At 40.4% G+C, this 15,979-nt stretch overlaps 1 protein-coding gene across 5 annotated transcripts in view; it reads left to right on the forward strand.

Annotated features, from left to right (window-relative positions):
• Positions 1 to 15,979, forward strand: part of PITPNM3 (PITPNM family member 3) — a 114,325-nt gene that overhangs the window by 29,199 nt on the left and 69,147 nt on the right. For 3 of the 5 annotated variants that reach the window (XM_074889957.1, XM_074889958.1, XM_074889961.1), the window contains exon 3: positions 9,216 to 9,323. The exons of the other annotated variants lie outside the window; for them this stretch is intronic. In XM_074889957.1, the coding sequence (XP_074746058.1) occupies positions 9,216 to 9,323 (108 nt within the window). The remainder of the gene's footprint in view (positions 1 to 9,215; positions 9,324 to 15,979) is intronic. 5 annotated transcript variants of the gene reach the window in all.

The following is a 15,979-nucleotide window of genomic DNA, read 5'->3' on the forward strand; positions in this document are numbered from 1 at the left end:
TCCCAGGGACTTTGCTTCTGGCTGGGTCATTTTCTTCAAGTCTGTCATCACACAAGTCATTTTTGTTTCACTGCTTTCAGGTTGGTAGATTTTTTTTTTTTTTTTTTTTTGCATGCATTGTCGGCCATCTTACTTACATTTTGAGGTAGAATCTATATTGCCTGTATCAAAGGTCTAGGCTGGAGGAGACAGTACTAAGTGGGAGATGTTACTGTGGGGCGGAAAATGCCTTCAGGGAATCACAGAAATGTGTTCAGTATCATACAGAGGGTCACAGATCCTGGCAGTGAGGAGTAGGCAGGGTGAAATATCAATCATCTCCAGGGTTTTTGCTGAGGAAATACTAGTCTCTCCTCTTTCCATGGGGCTGCTTATAGCTAGATTTCATGAAATGCATGTACTGAAATACTCATGGTAAGATAATTGTGGACAGTATCAAATTCCAGGCGGTAACAACAGCTGAAAGGAATCAACAGGACACTATAGTTTATTGCCATTCAGAATTTGCCACTGTTTAAAGCTCTTTCATTTTTTTTCTTGGCACTTTGCTGCTGTGATATTGCTGCCCCATGTGCATTGAGTCCTGCTAAGGTAAATGGCTGTGCTTTACCCAATGCTACATGCTTCATGGTCTGAAAACCTGCAGTTAATGCTGCTTTGGCTCTTGGCTGGAAGGTGTGAAGAGAGCTTCAGCTACTGAAAGTTGTTGCTGAATTCACACCAAAGGGCAGGTGGACAGTTGCTGCACAGCACGACAATGAAGCATAAAATACAAGGCTGTTCAGTGTGAATTGTTTCGGGTTTCTTTTTTTTTTTTTCTGTCTTCAGGCAGAACTGTGTGCTATGTATGCAAGTAGTTTTTCCTGGTGTGTATTTACAGCTTAGGTAAATGCTGCACTGAGTGGCAAATAGGCTACTTTGGGCTTCTGAAGGGGCATTAAGTCTGTGTACTGCCACAGGCTGTAAAGAACAGTGACCATCTGCCAGCTGCTGTCAAGTGGACCAGGAAAAGACTTGGAAGTGCTTACAAGCTGTTGATAGGAATGGGAGGTTTTGTGCTTTCTTGAGAAGGAATGGCCTGTAGGCTTTTGTATGGGGTGCTGCTCTGAAAAGGGTCCGTAATGTGAAATTGTTATAATTTCATCATGTTTCTAGGACTATGACTTTTCTAGAAAATAAGGTTGAAGAAGAGCAAAGCTGAGGGAAGAGTCATGTGCATTCAGATGTGTATCTTCCAATATGTGAATAAATAATAATAAAACCCTCTAATCTCCCTTTAAACTGATGCTCCCTGATAGCTGACACTTGAGAGCATGAAGCAAAAGTTGATAATGAGGAGAGATCTCAGCAGCATGTACTGTCATTGCAGTGAGACTGTCTTTGCTAGTCAGGCCACTAAAAGGTGACGTGTTTACCACTCGAGATCCCTGATGATGTAAATAGCAGCCAGATGTAGTCATGGGAGAAGCGTAATTTGGCTTTAGCAACAGGAGATCTAAGAGCAAAAACGGGAGTAGGAAACTGGCCGACGGTAGTCTCAGTCTGAGGTCTGTCATGGTTTGAGCCCAGGGGGCAACTGAACAGCATCCAGCCATTCCCCTACCCCTTCTCCCCCAGTGCTGGGAAGGAGAAAATGAAGCAAAAGGCTCGGGAATGGAGATAAGGACAAGGAGGGATGATTCACCCATTACAGTCACTGCATGCCTCTCCCCTCCCTTGGTCAGTGTACTGCTTCCTAAACAGGCTACGAGCATTTATTTTAACAGTTGCTGTGTAGCTCTTCTCATTGAGTCCATGTACTGCAAACTAGGTTGCGTTCACGCTCCTAAATGAACGGTTCCAATTATTCTTTTTTATAATCTAGACTCCGAACATGAGTATGAAGACAAATTTTTTTTCTTGCTGTGGCCCTGTTACCTTGATTAATTTTGTTCTTGGTACGTTGATTTTGTACTAAAAACATTGCTCTCCTTACTTCCCTGCCTTTTTGGGGAGTTTGTGCGCTGTTGACAAGTCTAGCAACTTGCAGCTCTAATTTCAGCACAGAGCCTACTGGCTGGAGCAGCCAGCAGAGCAGAGCACAAGGAGTAATCCATGCATTTGGAAGTTAAAAGAAAGTCAGTGTATCTACCTTCCACCTACATACTTATCGTGAACCTATCCATGCCCTGTGGACTGACAGAAATGTTCCCTACAGCATTTGAGCTCTGGCACGAGTTCTCATTTAGTAAAGGCTTTCCTCATATGACCTCACAAAGTTAGCAGGATGTCCCTTCCAGGAGTAGAAAGACTTTAAAGATACAACTGGGGAAAAATATGGAGAGGACATGGCAAAACTGATCATGCTGGAGCACCCTGTATGACAGAAGGGTGTGATTGTCTGGCTTTGACTGGTCCCATTTGGGCACTGGACTCTTTACTGGAGGCAGTGTGAGGTGGTGGGTAAAAAACAGATGGACTGTGAGTACATGTAGTCTATTTTAGGGCACTGATTTTCTGAGTCATATAAAACTATTAATTTTATTTCTAGGTTTTTGTTTTTCCAATTGTAAATGATGAGAAATCTTTTCTGGCAGGTGGCTGGAAATTACAGTGGTATTTAAGAGGAAGCTGTTGATGATGGTTATTATTAAAGTACCTGGAAGGTAATTTCAGGCTTTTTGTGGACTCCCTCAGAAGAAGCAAAGTTAACAGTTGATATCACGTTTATGATAAGATGCAAATGGTAGTATTGCTGTTTGCAGGGGATCCTGTAGCCACTTTCTGACCTCCTTTAAATTGAAATGAACTCTGACTTCAGCAGTTATTCTGGATTTAAACTAGTCCAGCAGATGAGAATCTAACCTATCAGAAACATACCTTCTTCATCATTTCTTTGTCTGTGCATTAGGCTTCTGATTTAGAATGTGAGGGCTCTTTTTTTTTTGTTTGGATTTCTTGCTTCCTGTGTGTTTAAGTGTAGCAGATGCTATAGTCAAAAGCCTGCTGACAGCTTTGCTAAAGATTGGAAAGGTGGTGTGGAATACAGCTGCCTCATTTTCTCCAGCTGAGTTTATTTAGTCTGCATAAAAACTCTTGTCATTAGTTTTGCTTTTTTAAAATGAGCCTTTTGGCACGGTCTTCTATATTACTTTATTCTTATAAAGCTGAAGCTGCTAGATATGCGGTGTATATTTCAAGCCAGACTCTGTGTGTGCTTTCTCAAGATTCTTGTTCATGAAAGAGGCTATGGTAGCTCTCTGCTAATTAAGAGCTGCTCTTAATTTGCTGCACTTTCCTCTCCTGAAAATAGATCCACTAGTCTCATTTATTTAATTTTAAAATGCTCTACTGAGCAACTTGGAAATGCTGCCAGTGAACTAAAGCGGAAGACTGGGAGGTCTAAAGACTCCTCAGTGTGTTTGTGCTCTAACAATGTGATGCAGAATTCTGTTGTGCTTAGCAAAAAGCCTTTCAAGGCGTGAGGACGCTGACCCTCATTCACTAAAGCATGTGAATTTTAAGAAACGGCTGTGTTGCAAAGATGGCTTGTGAATGTCTTAACATCAAGATATCTATCTTTTCCTGCCTCAGTTTTTAGTGGGTGTCATTCCTCCCCCACCCGCAGTTTGAACCTCCGTGGCAGGCACTCCTGTAAGCGTGTTACTTGCCGTGCGACCCGCTCATCGCCGATGACATTGGTTTGCCGTCGGTTTGGGAGAGACCCAAGTGCTTCACGCTGCTAGTGCTCCTCCTGCACCTGTGGCATTAGAGGAGCTCTTTGTCCCTGGTGTTTGTAGTATGTTGTGACGTGCGGAAACAAACTCTACAAGTCGGAGAGAGTTATAAAGCAGGTATCTTTATTCCCGCCGGGGTGCAAGGGGATTTCTCCACAAAGCTTGCACACCGTCTCTGGCAAGTAGCCAAATATTTATTACACCAAAGCATACATATTCATTAGGAAAGGCCGGGTTACTACAATTAGTTCGGGGGGGTGGGCGTGATTATTATAATTATTTCTCGGAACTCATTTGCATAGTCTGAGTATGTGTCTTTGGTGGTCAAGGGGAGAAGTACGTGGTCCTCCTCACGGTGTCTGCTCTTTCCAGGGCATGCGCTGTGAAGCCAAGTCCAGGTGTCTTCTTCCTAAATCGGTGAGATCATCCTCCCTAGGTAGCATCTCTGAGTCCTTTTGTTCAAGTTGAAGTTTGCCTAAGTGCCCATTGGGGGCTTTGAGTCTGCTATCCGTGAGTTGTCTTTTTAATTCATACCCCAGGGCTACCTGCTACTTTTTATCATAGCCAATCCCCAGACTGTCTGGGTAAGCTGCACTGAATCCACAAAACAGTCTGGGCAAGCAGGATTCTTAGGCAACGTTCAGAAATCATAATATGTTGTTATAAGTAAATAATTTTCAAGGAAAGTGAACATTTCTCTGCATCAATTGTTTCTATGGTCTCCACTCACAGTCTGCCATCTCCTTCTCTGTTTACGGGATTTTCCAAGAGACAAATAGAGGTATTAGAGTTTCCAGATATTTCTGTGCAAACTGTATGCAACTGTCTTCTTAACCTCCCTGATCATAAATCTTTCTTAGCTGTTGCCTAAAACAGATAGTGTCTGTTCTTGGTTACAGATACTTAGCAGTGTAATGTAAAGCCAGTGAAGCGCCTTTTGTCAGATGGCAGACTTGATGCTGGAATTGAGTTGTTCCACAGCAGACATTGTCATATCATGACAATACCAGTTTGAATATTTTGATGCTTCCAGAATTTATTTTAAATACCTTTATTGTTGATCAGTGCAAAGTGCTGTGAGTTTATCCTGAGTGTCATCACTTCTCATAACGTGTGGTATGGTTTCCATTTTGTTTAGTGCAGATGATGATACTAATGTATGGGTAGTAATTTATTACTGCACCAGATTCACACAATGCTTCAGAAATGTGAGAAAAGATACCCGCTTCCCAGAGTTCATGCATGTTAAAGGAACCTCATAGTTCACTGAAGTTAGTCTAGATTCTTTTTGGGTGAAAAACCCCTCTAAAATTTAAAAAAGGTCAACACTGACTGCTTAAGTACTATAAATTTGAGGTGTGTGGTTTGAATGGGGTTTTTTAAAGTCTATTTATTCAGAGTATCCAGGCTCTTGGAAATCAAGAATACTGAAAGTTACTGTACCGGGTCTGGCTGAGCCAGAATTGGTTTTTCCCCTGTAGCAGCCCTCATGGTGCTGTGTTTTATGTTGGGAGCTGGCAGGGTGTTGATAGCACACTGGTGTTGTGGCTACTGCTGAGTGGTGCTTACACAGCACCAAGGCTCTTTCTGACATTTCCCCCCCCACAGTGGGATGGGGTGGGCAAGATCTTGGGAGGGGACACAACCAGGACAGCTGACCCGAACTGACCAAAGGGATATTCCATACCATATGACGTCTGCTCAGTATAAAGCTGGGAGAAAGGAGGAAGGGGGTGGGGTCACCCTTGGTCCTCCGAGGCAACCCCTACGCGTATTGGAGCCCTGCTTCCTGAGAAGGCCCGACATCGCCTGTTCATGGGAAGTAGAGAATAAATCTGTTTTCTTTCTTTACTTCCGCGCGTGGACCTTTGCTTCACTTTGCTTATATTAAAACTGCTGTTGTTTTACCCACAAGGGTTGTTTTGTTTTCCTATCTTATTTTCTTTCCCCTCTCTGCCCTGTTGAGAAAAAAAGGGGAAAGGGGGGGAAGTGATAGAGCGACTTGGTGGGTACCTGGCATTTAGCCAAGGTCAAACCACCACAGTTACATAAAATAAGAACACCTAAATTGGAAAGATTTGGGAAAAAGAAAGGAAATTTTAATTTTTGTTTTTGAAAAGCATCCCATGGTCCCATCAAGCCCTTCTTCATGCTTGAGAACATGCTCTACATTTCTGTCAAATGGAAGTGATTCAAAGGCTTATACAACCTTCCCTCCCCAAACCTCACTCACTCTGCGCTTGCCTAGAATAGGACAGAGCAGGAATTGCTCAGGCCCAACTGAAATGGCCTCATTTTTTTGTTGATAATTGTCAGTAACAGTTCTGGACCTAGTGTGCTGTATTCCATGTGCAAGCCAATGCTGCTTAGCTGCGTGGCTACTGCAGTGGCAAACTTTAGCAAGAACACTTTCTATATAATGTATTGGATTTTGGAATGGAGAAGACAAACCCAAATATTCCTTGTCCCAGTCTACTGCCTCCATTTTCTTAATTCCTTTTTTTGAGATAAACTACTTTAAAATCAGAATGTCTGTGCCATAATTTTTCCATTTCTAATGCTGTCCACTGTCTCAGCTCTTCTATGGCAGGATGATTTCCAAATTTGGAAGGAAGAGGATAAGTGTGTATGTGTAATATTTTACGTATTTTATTTTAGACATATTTGGGAGAAGTACAGAATACTGTGTGTAAAGTATATTGATTTAGAATGTAATACAGCTTTCATTCAATATTGCTTCATTTTGTTAACATCAGGAGTCTATGTTGTCTGAAATGTTTATAATGACAGTATCTATCCTTTTTATAATTGTTACTTCAAATAAAAAGTGACTGCTATGTATAATGAACAACATCTGTTACTGAGTTGTTAATCCTCTAATAACAGACTTTTAGTGAGAGACAGTAATTTAGTATGTGATAAAGTGCTTATGTGGATCAAAATTAAATGTGTATTGGAGACATCTAGGCATGAAGAGGATGAGAAGAGATGCTCTGTTCCCACTGGGTGTTCAGTGAGAATAGGATACATAAATTGTTTAAGCTGCATTGAAATCTTAAGCTTTAGTGAGTGGAAGAGTTGGAAATAGAAAAGAAAAATAGCCTCTGCTGATTTTCCTCCACACTGCCTTTGTGCTTTTCAGTGGTCTCCTACCATGTGCTTAAAACAGTTGTCTGGAGGATTTCAGTAATATTTCCAAACTCCATGTGAAGCTGGAATTGTAACTTTGAGCACCAACTCATACTTAAAATTTTGTCTAAAAAGAGAACTAAAATGATGACTATTCAGACATTTTAGATGAGGTAGTTTCTCTGATGAAAAAGATGTCATTGGGTTCTGTCTTTGGGAGTATGATCACTTACTGTGCTTGATGGAATATTCCTTTGAATTGTCAACATTCATTGTTCAAGAATGCTTTGAAGGTCAGTGTGATGACTGCAGTTTTGGAGCTGCTGAGGCATGGATCATAGACTAATGAGAACAAAAACGCACTTGGAATTTGCTGAATGTAGTCTGTGTTCAAGCTAAGTCATAGAACAGACATCAAAGTACGTTTTGCAGGAGACTAAAATGTTGATAAACAGTGATTGCCCACTGTACCAAGAGAGTTTGACACAAATATTTCCAAGCTTTGATATCTTTGTAGTTAGCTTGCAAAAATGCTCTTCAGATCAAGTTTTGTTCAGATAAATTCCCAGAAGAAAAGTGGTATGGGGAAATGGGCTCCTTCATTTCTACAGTAAGTGTCATTGGTCTATTAAGCAACCAAAGATAGCGTTGTTCATGCATAGTATCTTATAATGGTCACATACAGGCTTAGGCCAGTACAAAAGCCTTATTGTACTAAAACCTTTGCCAAGGCACAAGGGATGTCTTCTGCAGCCTTGTCTTTGTCACCTTTTGTTCTGAAGAGATGGGTGGAGACAGGCTGAAGAAATCATCACAGAGTGGAATCATCTTACCCAGAGCCATAAACTGTATCCATGGCTGAACCAGGGTTGAAAATGGTTCTGTTCCAGTAGTCTGTCTACAGTTACTTTCTAGAGAATGCAGTGCATGTTTAAACATGTTAAGTCAGTATCTTACTGCTGGTTGTGAGTTGTTCTGGAATGTTTTTGGGAGATCCAGCTATGGTTGAGGCCTGGGGGATTTAATTTGCCTTGGTCAGTACTGCTTCATATGCAAAACAGGTTCACTCATGGTACAGCCTGAAGTACTGCCTTGTAATAAAGAAATGCAGAGAAGAAACAGTTTAACCAATCCATAGGGAAGTGATCCCGGAGGTAGGACTTAGGAGGAGATAAGACATGGTGATGACTATGAAGTGATTTAAAAGCCTTTATACAGATCCAGTTTCATCCTCCCCAGTACCCAGATTTCTCTAAATGAGAGAGGTACATATGAGAGAACATGAAAGAACATAAATTTTTCAGTCATATAGAGGCCCACTGCAAGGCCTGATCACTAACAAACGTTTCTTTTTGTTTAAAAATGTGGATCGTTTTAGCCAGAAATGTCGTGGCCAAATTCTTCCGTGTTGTCTCCCATAATAAAGCCCTTCTCTCTACAAAAGGCAGTGAGAGAGGGCAGAATTTGACCCATTCTCTGAATCTGCCTTAATAAGTAAAGAACTGTGATCATTTAGTCTACCTTTTTTTTTTTTTTCCCCTGCACTCCCCCTAGGTACAAAGACCATTCTGGGCTGTGTACAGCCAGATTGAAATGCTTTTAGTAAGTTTATTCAGAAGGGACTAATGCATCCTTCTTGCCAAACATCTGTTAAATTGAAGGAAAATGTTTTCCTACAGCTTCTAGGCCTGTTTGTTTTTTGGTTTTTTTTCAGAGAGAGAGAGAATATCTACAGTTTGTGTTTTGTGCTATCAGCTTTTCCTGCCCTCCTCCCTGGATGAGATCCCAATAAAAGAGGCGGTTCTCTGTGCTGTGGGCTTGATGCCATTCCATTATGTCTCTGTGTCCCTGGATGAAAATGTAAAAGCTTTGTGTGCCACAGGTGGCTTTGATAAAAGGGGAGAAAACATGCTTGAAAAGCTTTAAACTGGTCTGTGTGTCCATTCTTCCCTCTGCGCTGCCTTTTGAATGTTCTGAAATAAAAGTAAAAAAAAAAACCCAACTAAAACAAATTATTAATTTTTTTCCAAGAGGGGGAAGAATTCTGAGTAATTCAGATACTTGAAATTGAACACTCAAAGTGATTTATTATAAGCTTTGTTTTTAAGTGACGAGGTAAGAGCAAAAATTCAAACAGTCCTCTCTTTTCCATGGTTTTCCTGAGCACAATATATGAAGCACATAGGTACACTGTAGGGCATATCAGTAAGCAAGAAGCTTTCCTGGAGAGTCCTGCATATGCTAACCTGTTATGTATTCCCATTAGGGATGGTGAGGAGTGTTTATTTCTCTCTCAATTACTAGTTCTCACCCTGACTTTTCTCATGTTAGTCACTGCAATCTATTCTGTTCTCCTTTTTCCTCCTACAGAAGAGATGGTGGAGGGAAAAAGTGCCATTCTCATAGGCATGAGCCAGTGGAACTCAAATGACCTTGTTGAGCAGATAGAAACAATTGGGAAGCTGGAAGAAAATCAAGGTAATGTTTAGCTTGCCTTACATATAACTTAAAGTTAACAAGAAAATCTGGTTACTGAAGCAATTAGTTGTCAGATACTATGTAAACACTCAACAGAAATATCATTTACAGCATCCCATAGTTAACAGATTTATATAGATGTGTAAGTAGTATTTTAGTGCTGGGAAATTAATTGCAATGATTTCTTTCAGGAGGAAACTTCTCTGGCAGGCCAGGTAATACAAATTTATTGCTTCAGTGGGAATGTTGGGTTCAGTTCAACAACTATGAGAGAGCTTAACAAGACCACAACTTAGGTTTTGCATGTTTCCTGTACAAAACATATATAATAGACTTGTCGGTCATTGTCACTGGTTTATTTTGCTCCTTCAAGTCAGCAAATCATTATCTGGAATTTTCAAGGGGACATATACTTCCAGTTGTATTTGAGGCCAGTTTTAGGTCAGCATTTAGGTAACTGTGTGCCACTGAAATGAGTGGGAAATGGGTGCTAATACACCAGTAAGAATCTGGGCCCTGGGACAGAAGCCTAAGAAGTCTTCCTTTAATTGTTACTTTGACTCCTAAATTGCCTAGTCATTTGAAAGTTAAAATTACCTCATTGACTGTAGGGAGAGAGGAGGACTCAGCTTCCTCATCCACTGGTGGTGTGGGGTTCATGTATAATATGTGAACATGTGCTTGTTAATTAATCTAGCCTTTTAAAGAATTTCATGGGTTTGTCCATTTTAAGAGCCTTTTCAACAGGCTTTTCTTTATGAATTTGCTACATGTAGTCAGTCCTGAAGACAGCTGTGAACAGGTCTATTTTAGAATACAGATATATATATATGTGTAAGTAATATTTATCTGAGTCACAAACTTCTTGATTACTTACCATGAGAATGATTTATTTTGATAGTATTTAAGTGACAGGTAGACACACTACACACAGTGTATTTAGAATTGTTAAGTAGGTAATTAGAGAGGAAAAACTTCTCTGTTTTGCATTTGCTCTTAACAATGATATCAAGGCCTCACGTTGCTTGGTAACTTCATTTGGAGTCAGAGATTCAATGACAATTTGTAAGAGATGCTGTGTGTGTTGTAAATATGACATTTTCTCTGCTACGAAGTAGCAAGAAAATTAATACAGTATCGCGTCAAATATGAGGTAGTCTTCTAAATGACTTGCCAAGAACCAGCTATCTTGCATTCTTGCAGGTATTTCTCTATTTCTTCCAGGGCTGGCAAAGATTTAGAATGCTTATTTTCATTTTAGCACCCATTATATGAGGATGGTTTTGTTTGTTATTTTCATAGTGCCCTTTGTGTTGGACACTAAGGAAAGAGTTGTAAGAGACCGTTTTTAAGGGTTTCTGCTGTTACAAAACAAGGCTGGTAAAAGGATTGTTGCTTGCATTATGCAGTCGAATAGCTGCAGCAAAGAGAACGTGAGACCCAGGGTTGCATGGAAGATCTGTACAGAAACAAATGAAGCAGTCCCCTGAGTTGCAGTCCATCCTTCTTCATACAAAGTGCTTCTATTTTCATTTAATGTTATTCTCTGTGACGCTTTGTAAAAGAAAGAATTCTCATCCCTTTTCTTAATTTCTGTTCACACAGAGCTGTTAGAAGAGGCTTTAGAGCCAGCGTACCTAACACAAAGCATTTGTTGAATTGGCCTCTGTGTCGATGCATCTACATTCTGGTATTGCTTCACATATGTTGCAAGTGTACTGTGGCTTTTAGGTCACGGTTCATTGTGCTGATTTTGACCTTTCTTGAATAGAGATGTTGGGCAAGGGCTGAAGTCATTAAGAACTGGGCTAGCACAAGTCTGAGCCAGTGTTATGTGTACCATATCTGGTTATGCCAGAATGTGGTTTCACTGCTTCAGTAATGCACAAGACAGTAGAGTTCTGGCTGTAATGCACACTGCCAGTTAGAAATTTTCCCCGATGCACCCCTGCTAATACACAGGATTTCTAAATAAGTGAGGCAGTTACGTGCTTTTCCTTCTTTCCTCTGCCACCTTATACTCTCAGATTTAGTCCTATTGACTAGATACTTGTTGATTTTTTTTTTTTAATTACGTTTTTTCTTTTTTTTCTTACATGTGCTCATCTGTATCTTATCTTCATGGAATTACCTGCCAAATGCTTATAGGTTGAATTGCAGTATTGTTAGTGTAGATAATTGTACAGTGCTTTTGTTATAGCTTAACAAGACTGGATAGTGTTATTGATTCAGCAATTTTAGAAAAGTCTGTGATTAGCAACTATGACATACAAATGATAAAAGCAAAGAGGGAAGGAGGGGGATGTTTGAAGGAAGTCTGTGTTGTCTTCTGTGCCACAGTAGAAGATATTTCAGCCTTAGCCCTATTGTTCATAGTAAAAAATTAAAAGTTTGGGTGAAGCTGGATTCTGTCTTTAAAAACATTATGTAGAAAAGAGAAGGATGTCCTATATGGCTTCTTTCCCAGGGTACTTCACTCGTTGAGTGGAAAGATGTGAGGAGTATGGTCTGCTGATCCAGGGAAACTCCCCCCATCCCCCCAACTGGATTTACTTAGGACTGGCTGGCAGAGGATGATGCGTTCATTGGCTTGGGTTGCAGAGAGCTTTGTTACCATTCAGTCAGTCTCTAGAGCCAGTGGTTTTGCTAGGTGCCTGTGCAGAGAGCAGAGCGCTGGTTCTTTTTCATGGTTTAATAAATTGATTAATAAAGCACATAATTATGGGCTCCTTCAACAAATGAAGAAGTATGAGAAGATGCAGTATGCTCTGGGCATAGCTGAAGACCCACGGGATGCCACTTACTTAAGTAATGCTACAGTTCCAATGTGAGACAGACAAGGTCCTCAGGAACTTTGTAAATGGCAAGTATATAATTTAATTCAATCATTGATTCTTAGTAAGTGTGACTGAGAGCACTTGACCAGCACAACCTTTCTCATCAGAGGTAGAAATAAGACTTCGGGGGAAAACTGGCAGCAGCATTTAAATGTATTAAGTTTTTGTTACAGAAAATAACACAAACAGCAATCAAGCTGAATTAAAAACTCATACAGCTGCATAAATTATGTTGATGCAGATGCCTTCCCTGTTGTGGAACAAAAGCATTTTCACACATCATAGTCATGAATTTAAATGCCCCCCTGGTGCAAAATATCTGTTACGTGAAGGAAAATTGCATGTAGTGAGCACTAGGAATAAATTCAACCTGTTGGATTTCAGTGCTTTGCATTTCCTCCAGCTACCTTGAGTTCATAGCCTTACTTTAAGTATATATTGTTAATGTTTGTAAGGTTGAAGTTGTTGTTGGCTTGTTTTTGTACTCTTGACACGGTAGAGTGAAGGTGAGGTGAAGAAGTCTTTGCAAATACAGAAAGACTATTTGTATAATCTGAATTCAATATATGCTTTCTATTTCATTACTTTATATTTTATATATATATATTTCTATAGTTTCTTTATAGCGGGAAATGAGGTTACTATACATTTTGACTGGCAAACCAGGCAAATACTTGTTACAGAAAAAAATATGTCATTCAATCCAAGCTACTAATCAACATGTAAACTTAAACTTGTGCCAGCATTTCAAAGGGTGAAATCCTAGGGAAAAAGTGCCATAGCTGGAGTACATATTACCTGTGAGGTCAAGACATGTTTGTTTGAGACCAAACCTGCGTAAGACTTAAAATAAGGTCACGTGAATAGTAGGGTTGTCCTCTCTCTCTCAGTTGCCCATCTTTTGTTATATTTGGCCGTTTTTAAATGTGGACTTGAGAGCTGGAAAGTGTTTTAAGAGTTTAACATACCATTTCTTTCTTCTGTTCTCTCACACATGCAAATTAAAGTATAAGGGAATCCAGAAACATCTGAAATGGATGAAGAATCACAGAGCTCCACAGGGAGATAATAAATGCTTGCCGTTGCAGTTAGAGATAAGCAGTCCTGCTATGATTCCATCTCCATATACAGACAGCAGGCTTTACTGCTCTTAGGCTTTCATTTTGTCATGTGTCATCCGCCCCCCCAATCCATCTTATTTTTCTAAACAGTAGAAGAAACATGCAGCTGTCAGGGAATGGGCAGTGCGGTTCAATGACAGTGTATCTGGGCTTTGGCAGCTGAGCAGCATCACACATCCACAAAGATGAACCAGCTTTAATTACACTGAGCTGCAGCGAGAAGAAGGTGGTGTTGTTCTGCAGTTTTAGTAGATCAGATTGTCCCTCCTGAGCTGGTAACTTCCATGCTGGGGAATTTTATTCACCTCTGCCTTCTTAACCGGTGAGCAGAAGCAGCTGGCTTTTTCTGGATCATTGCCACAGACAGAGATGCTGTGCATAAATTTGTGCAAGGTACATTGCAACTTCAGGCCTCTTTATTTACATAAGATCTAATAAAACACACAAGCTTTATGGTTTTTCTTGTGTTGAGTTTCTGCTTTTGTCTGTGGCTCTCTGGTTTTCTGCCTGTCCTCAGTGAGCCAGCAACCATTGCTGGACAACTCTGATTCCTGGCCACCTTACCAGGAATGCCAGGGAAGTTTCTTCTAGGCCAGGGTTGCTAGACTTTGCTTTTCTTGTACTGCCTTCTTTCATTGAGAGATGATGTAGAAAGTGTCTGCAAAGGGGAAAGGTTTTCTGTACCCCAGCTGTGTATACCGCACGTGTCACGCAGCAAGGTAAAAACAGAACTCCACCTATAGTTGACCTTGGTATGGTTGTGGAAAAATTTCACAATGGCTAAGGTGCTTGCAAAATGATCGCCCAAGCAGTTGAGCTGATCAGCAAAGCTGTGCAACCTTTCCATGACCACAGTGATGTTCCTCTCACTGCGGGCTGCACTCTTGCTGCTGCTTCTTGATACAGTAAAATATTCCAATGAGGACTGACTGATTGTGGCAGGATGGAAAAGGCAGCTGTGTTGAAATGGAGTGGTCTTTTTAGCATTTCCTGTTGACTGTTTTCTCCAAATTTTGTTTGGAGAAACAAAAAAAAGCGTTTTGTTCAAGCCTCTGAATAGCTTTAACATTGAGGTACTGCTGTCTCTCAGTGCAGTCGTGATCACTACATGCTGCAGTTGATAGGTGGGGATTTGTGATTTGCTGAGCTCTCTGCTACCCTCTAACCGCTGATTTGTGTCTCTTCTACAAGAAAAGCAAGGAAGAACAGTGCGAACGTATAAAATGAAACAATTGTTTTGCAGAAAAAAAATTGACTGGAGACTGTGCTGAAGGTATCAAAACTGTCAGTTCGTTAAGGATTATGTTGCCTGGTTACTTGTGCTGATACTCTCCATTCCCTTCTATTACTTCTTCCACCAGTTTTTTTCTGTCAGTGGCATTTTTTAGCACAACTGGTTGCCTTTTGAACAAAAGGAGACTGACTTGCCTTTTGAGGGACTCTCTTCTTCTTGCCCAGAGGCTTAATTTTTCATTGTCTGTTGTTTAGCTCTGTGCTTTTTATAAAACAAAAAAACCTTAGAAACCGCAAAAGCAGTGGATTTCCAAGCTCGTTTGTAGCTTTTATGACGCAAGTGAGTTTTGGGACCGCGTTGTCCCTTGGCTGCTGTGCAGCAGTTTGGATGTGATAACAGTGCAGGGATGCAGTTGCCTGGCTGATGTAGCAGATCTCTCTGCCCTTCACTGAAGTGACAGGAGCCCAACACACCAGGTCACGACAGGCTGTATTTCCTTACAGGTGCCGAATATCCTGGAACTAAGTTTGCAAAGCCAAGATTTCAGAATTTAGCAAATGCCAGGCAATTTAATCTTAATGCAATCTTTATGGATCTCGTTTGTCTGTTTGCCCTGTCATACTGTTTTTAATTACTCAGTAATGTGATAGGAATGCACTGTATGGGTAACAGGTTTGCTTACCAACCTTGACATAAGTGGAAGAGAGCTCTTGTCTTCAGCGATGGTGGGAGAGTTCCTGAAGGAAAGTTTGTCTGGCAGTAAATGGAAAGTGCTTGTGCATCTTTCTTGTCTGTGAATAGCTTTTTCCTACAAAAGCTTTGCTTAGAAATTTAGAGAGATGTGAAGATGATCTCCAGAAGGATAGATGAATGTGCAAATAGGAAGGTTGAAATGGTCTTTTTTTAGATTATGTATTAAAATCACAATGGCAGGATATTTGCAGTACCTTGAATTTGTGGTGTAGTTGTGGGATAATAGATAATCGACATGTTCTTGTTTGGTCATTATTTCTTCTAAGGAAAAGAAAGATATATCTTTGTAAGATGTGATAGAATTAGATAACATCTGAAAATTGCTCTGTGCAATTTCTGATTCTTTTGACTGTCTGTTCTTGCACAATTTGTGGTTCTCAGGAGCACACAATTTCTGGCTTTCACCAGAAGATGTAGTTAATACCTGAGGGCAAATACACTTGGGGATAAAGTTTGGATGCTCATTAAAATGGCAACAAGTGACTTTTCTTGTTCTGAACCTTCTCAAAATTACATTGCAGTGAAGCTATGAAATTACATAAGACACATAAGGGATCCTTGACCTCAGTACAAAAAAAAAAAAAAATCTGTCTGGCTTTGTCTCTCGAAACACCATGTTGTATGACAAGAAGTGTGTTGACCTCCAGTGTTTGAAGTAATGGATGATGATTACGAGCTCATTTGGAAAGCAGTCAAGTTTTATTGCTCCTC

This window comes from Strix uralensis, chromosome 20, assembly GCF_047716275.1.
Source record: "Strix uralensis isolate ZFMK-TIS-50842 chromosome 20, bStrUra1, whole genome shotgun sequence".
Classification (NCBI taxonomy): domain Eukaryota; kingdom Metazoa; phylum Chordata; class Aves; order Strigiformes; family Strigidae; genus Strix; species Strix uralensis.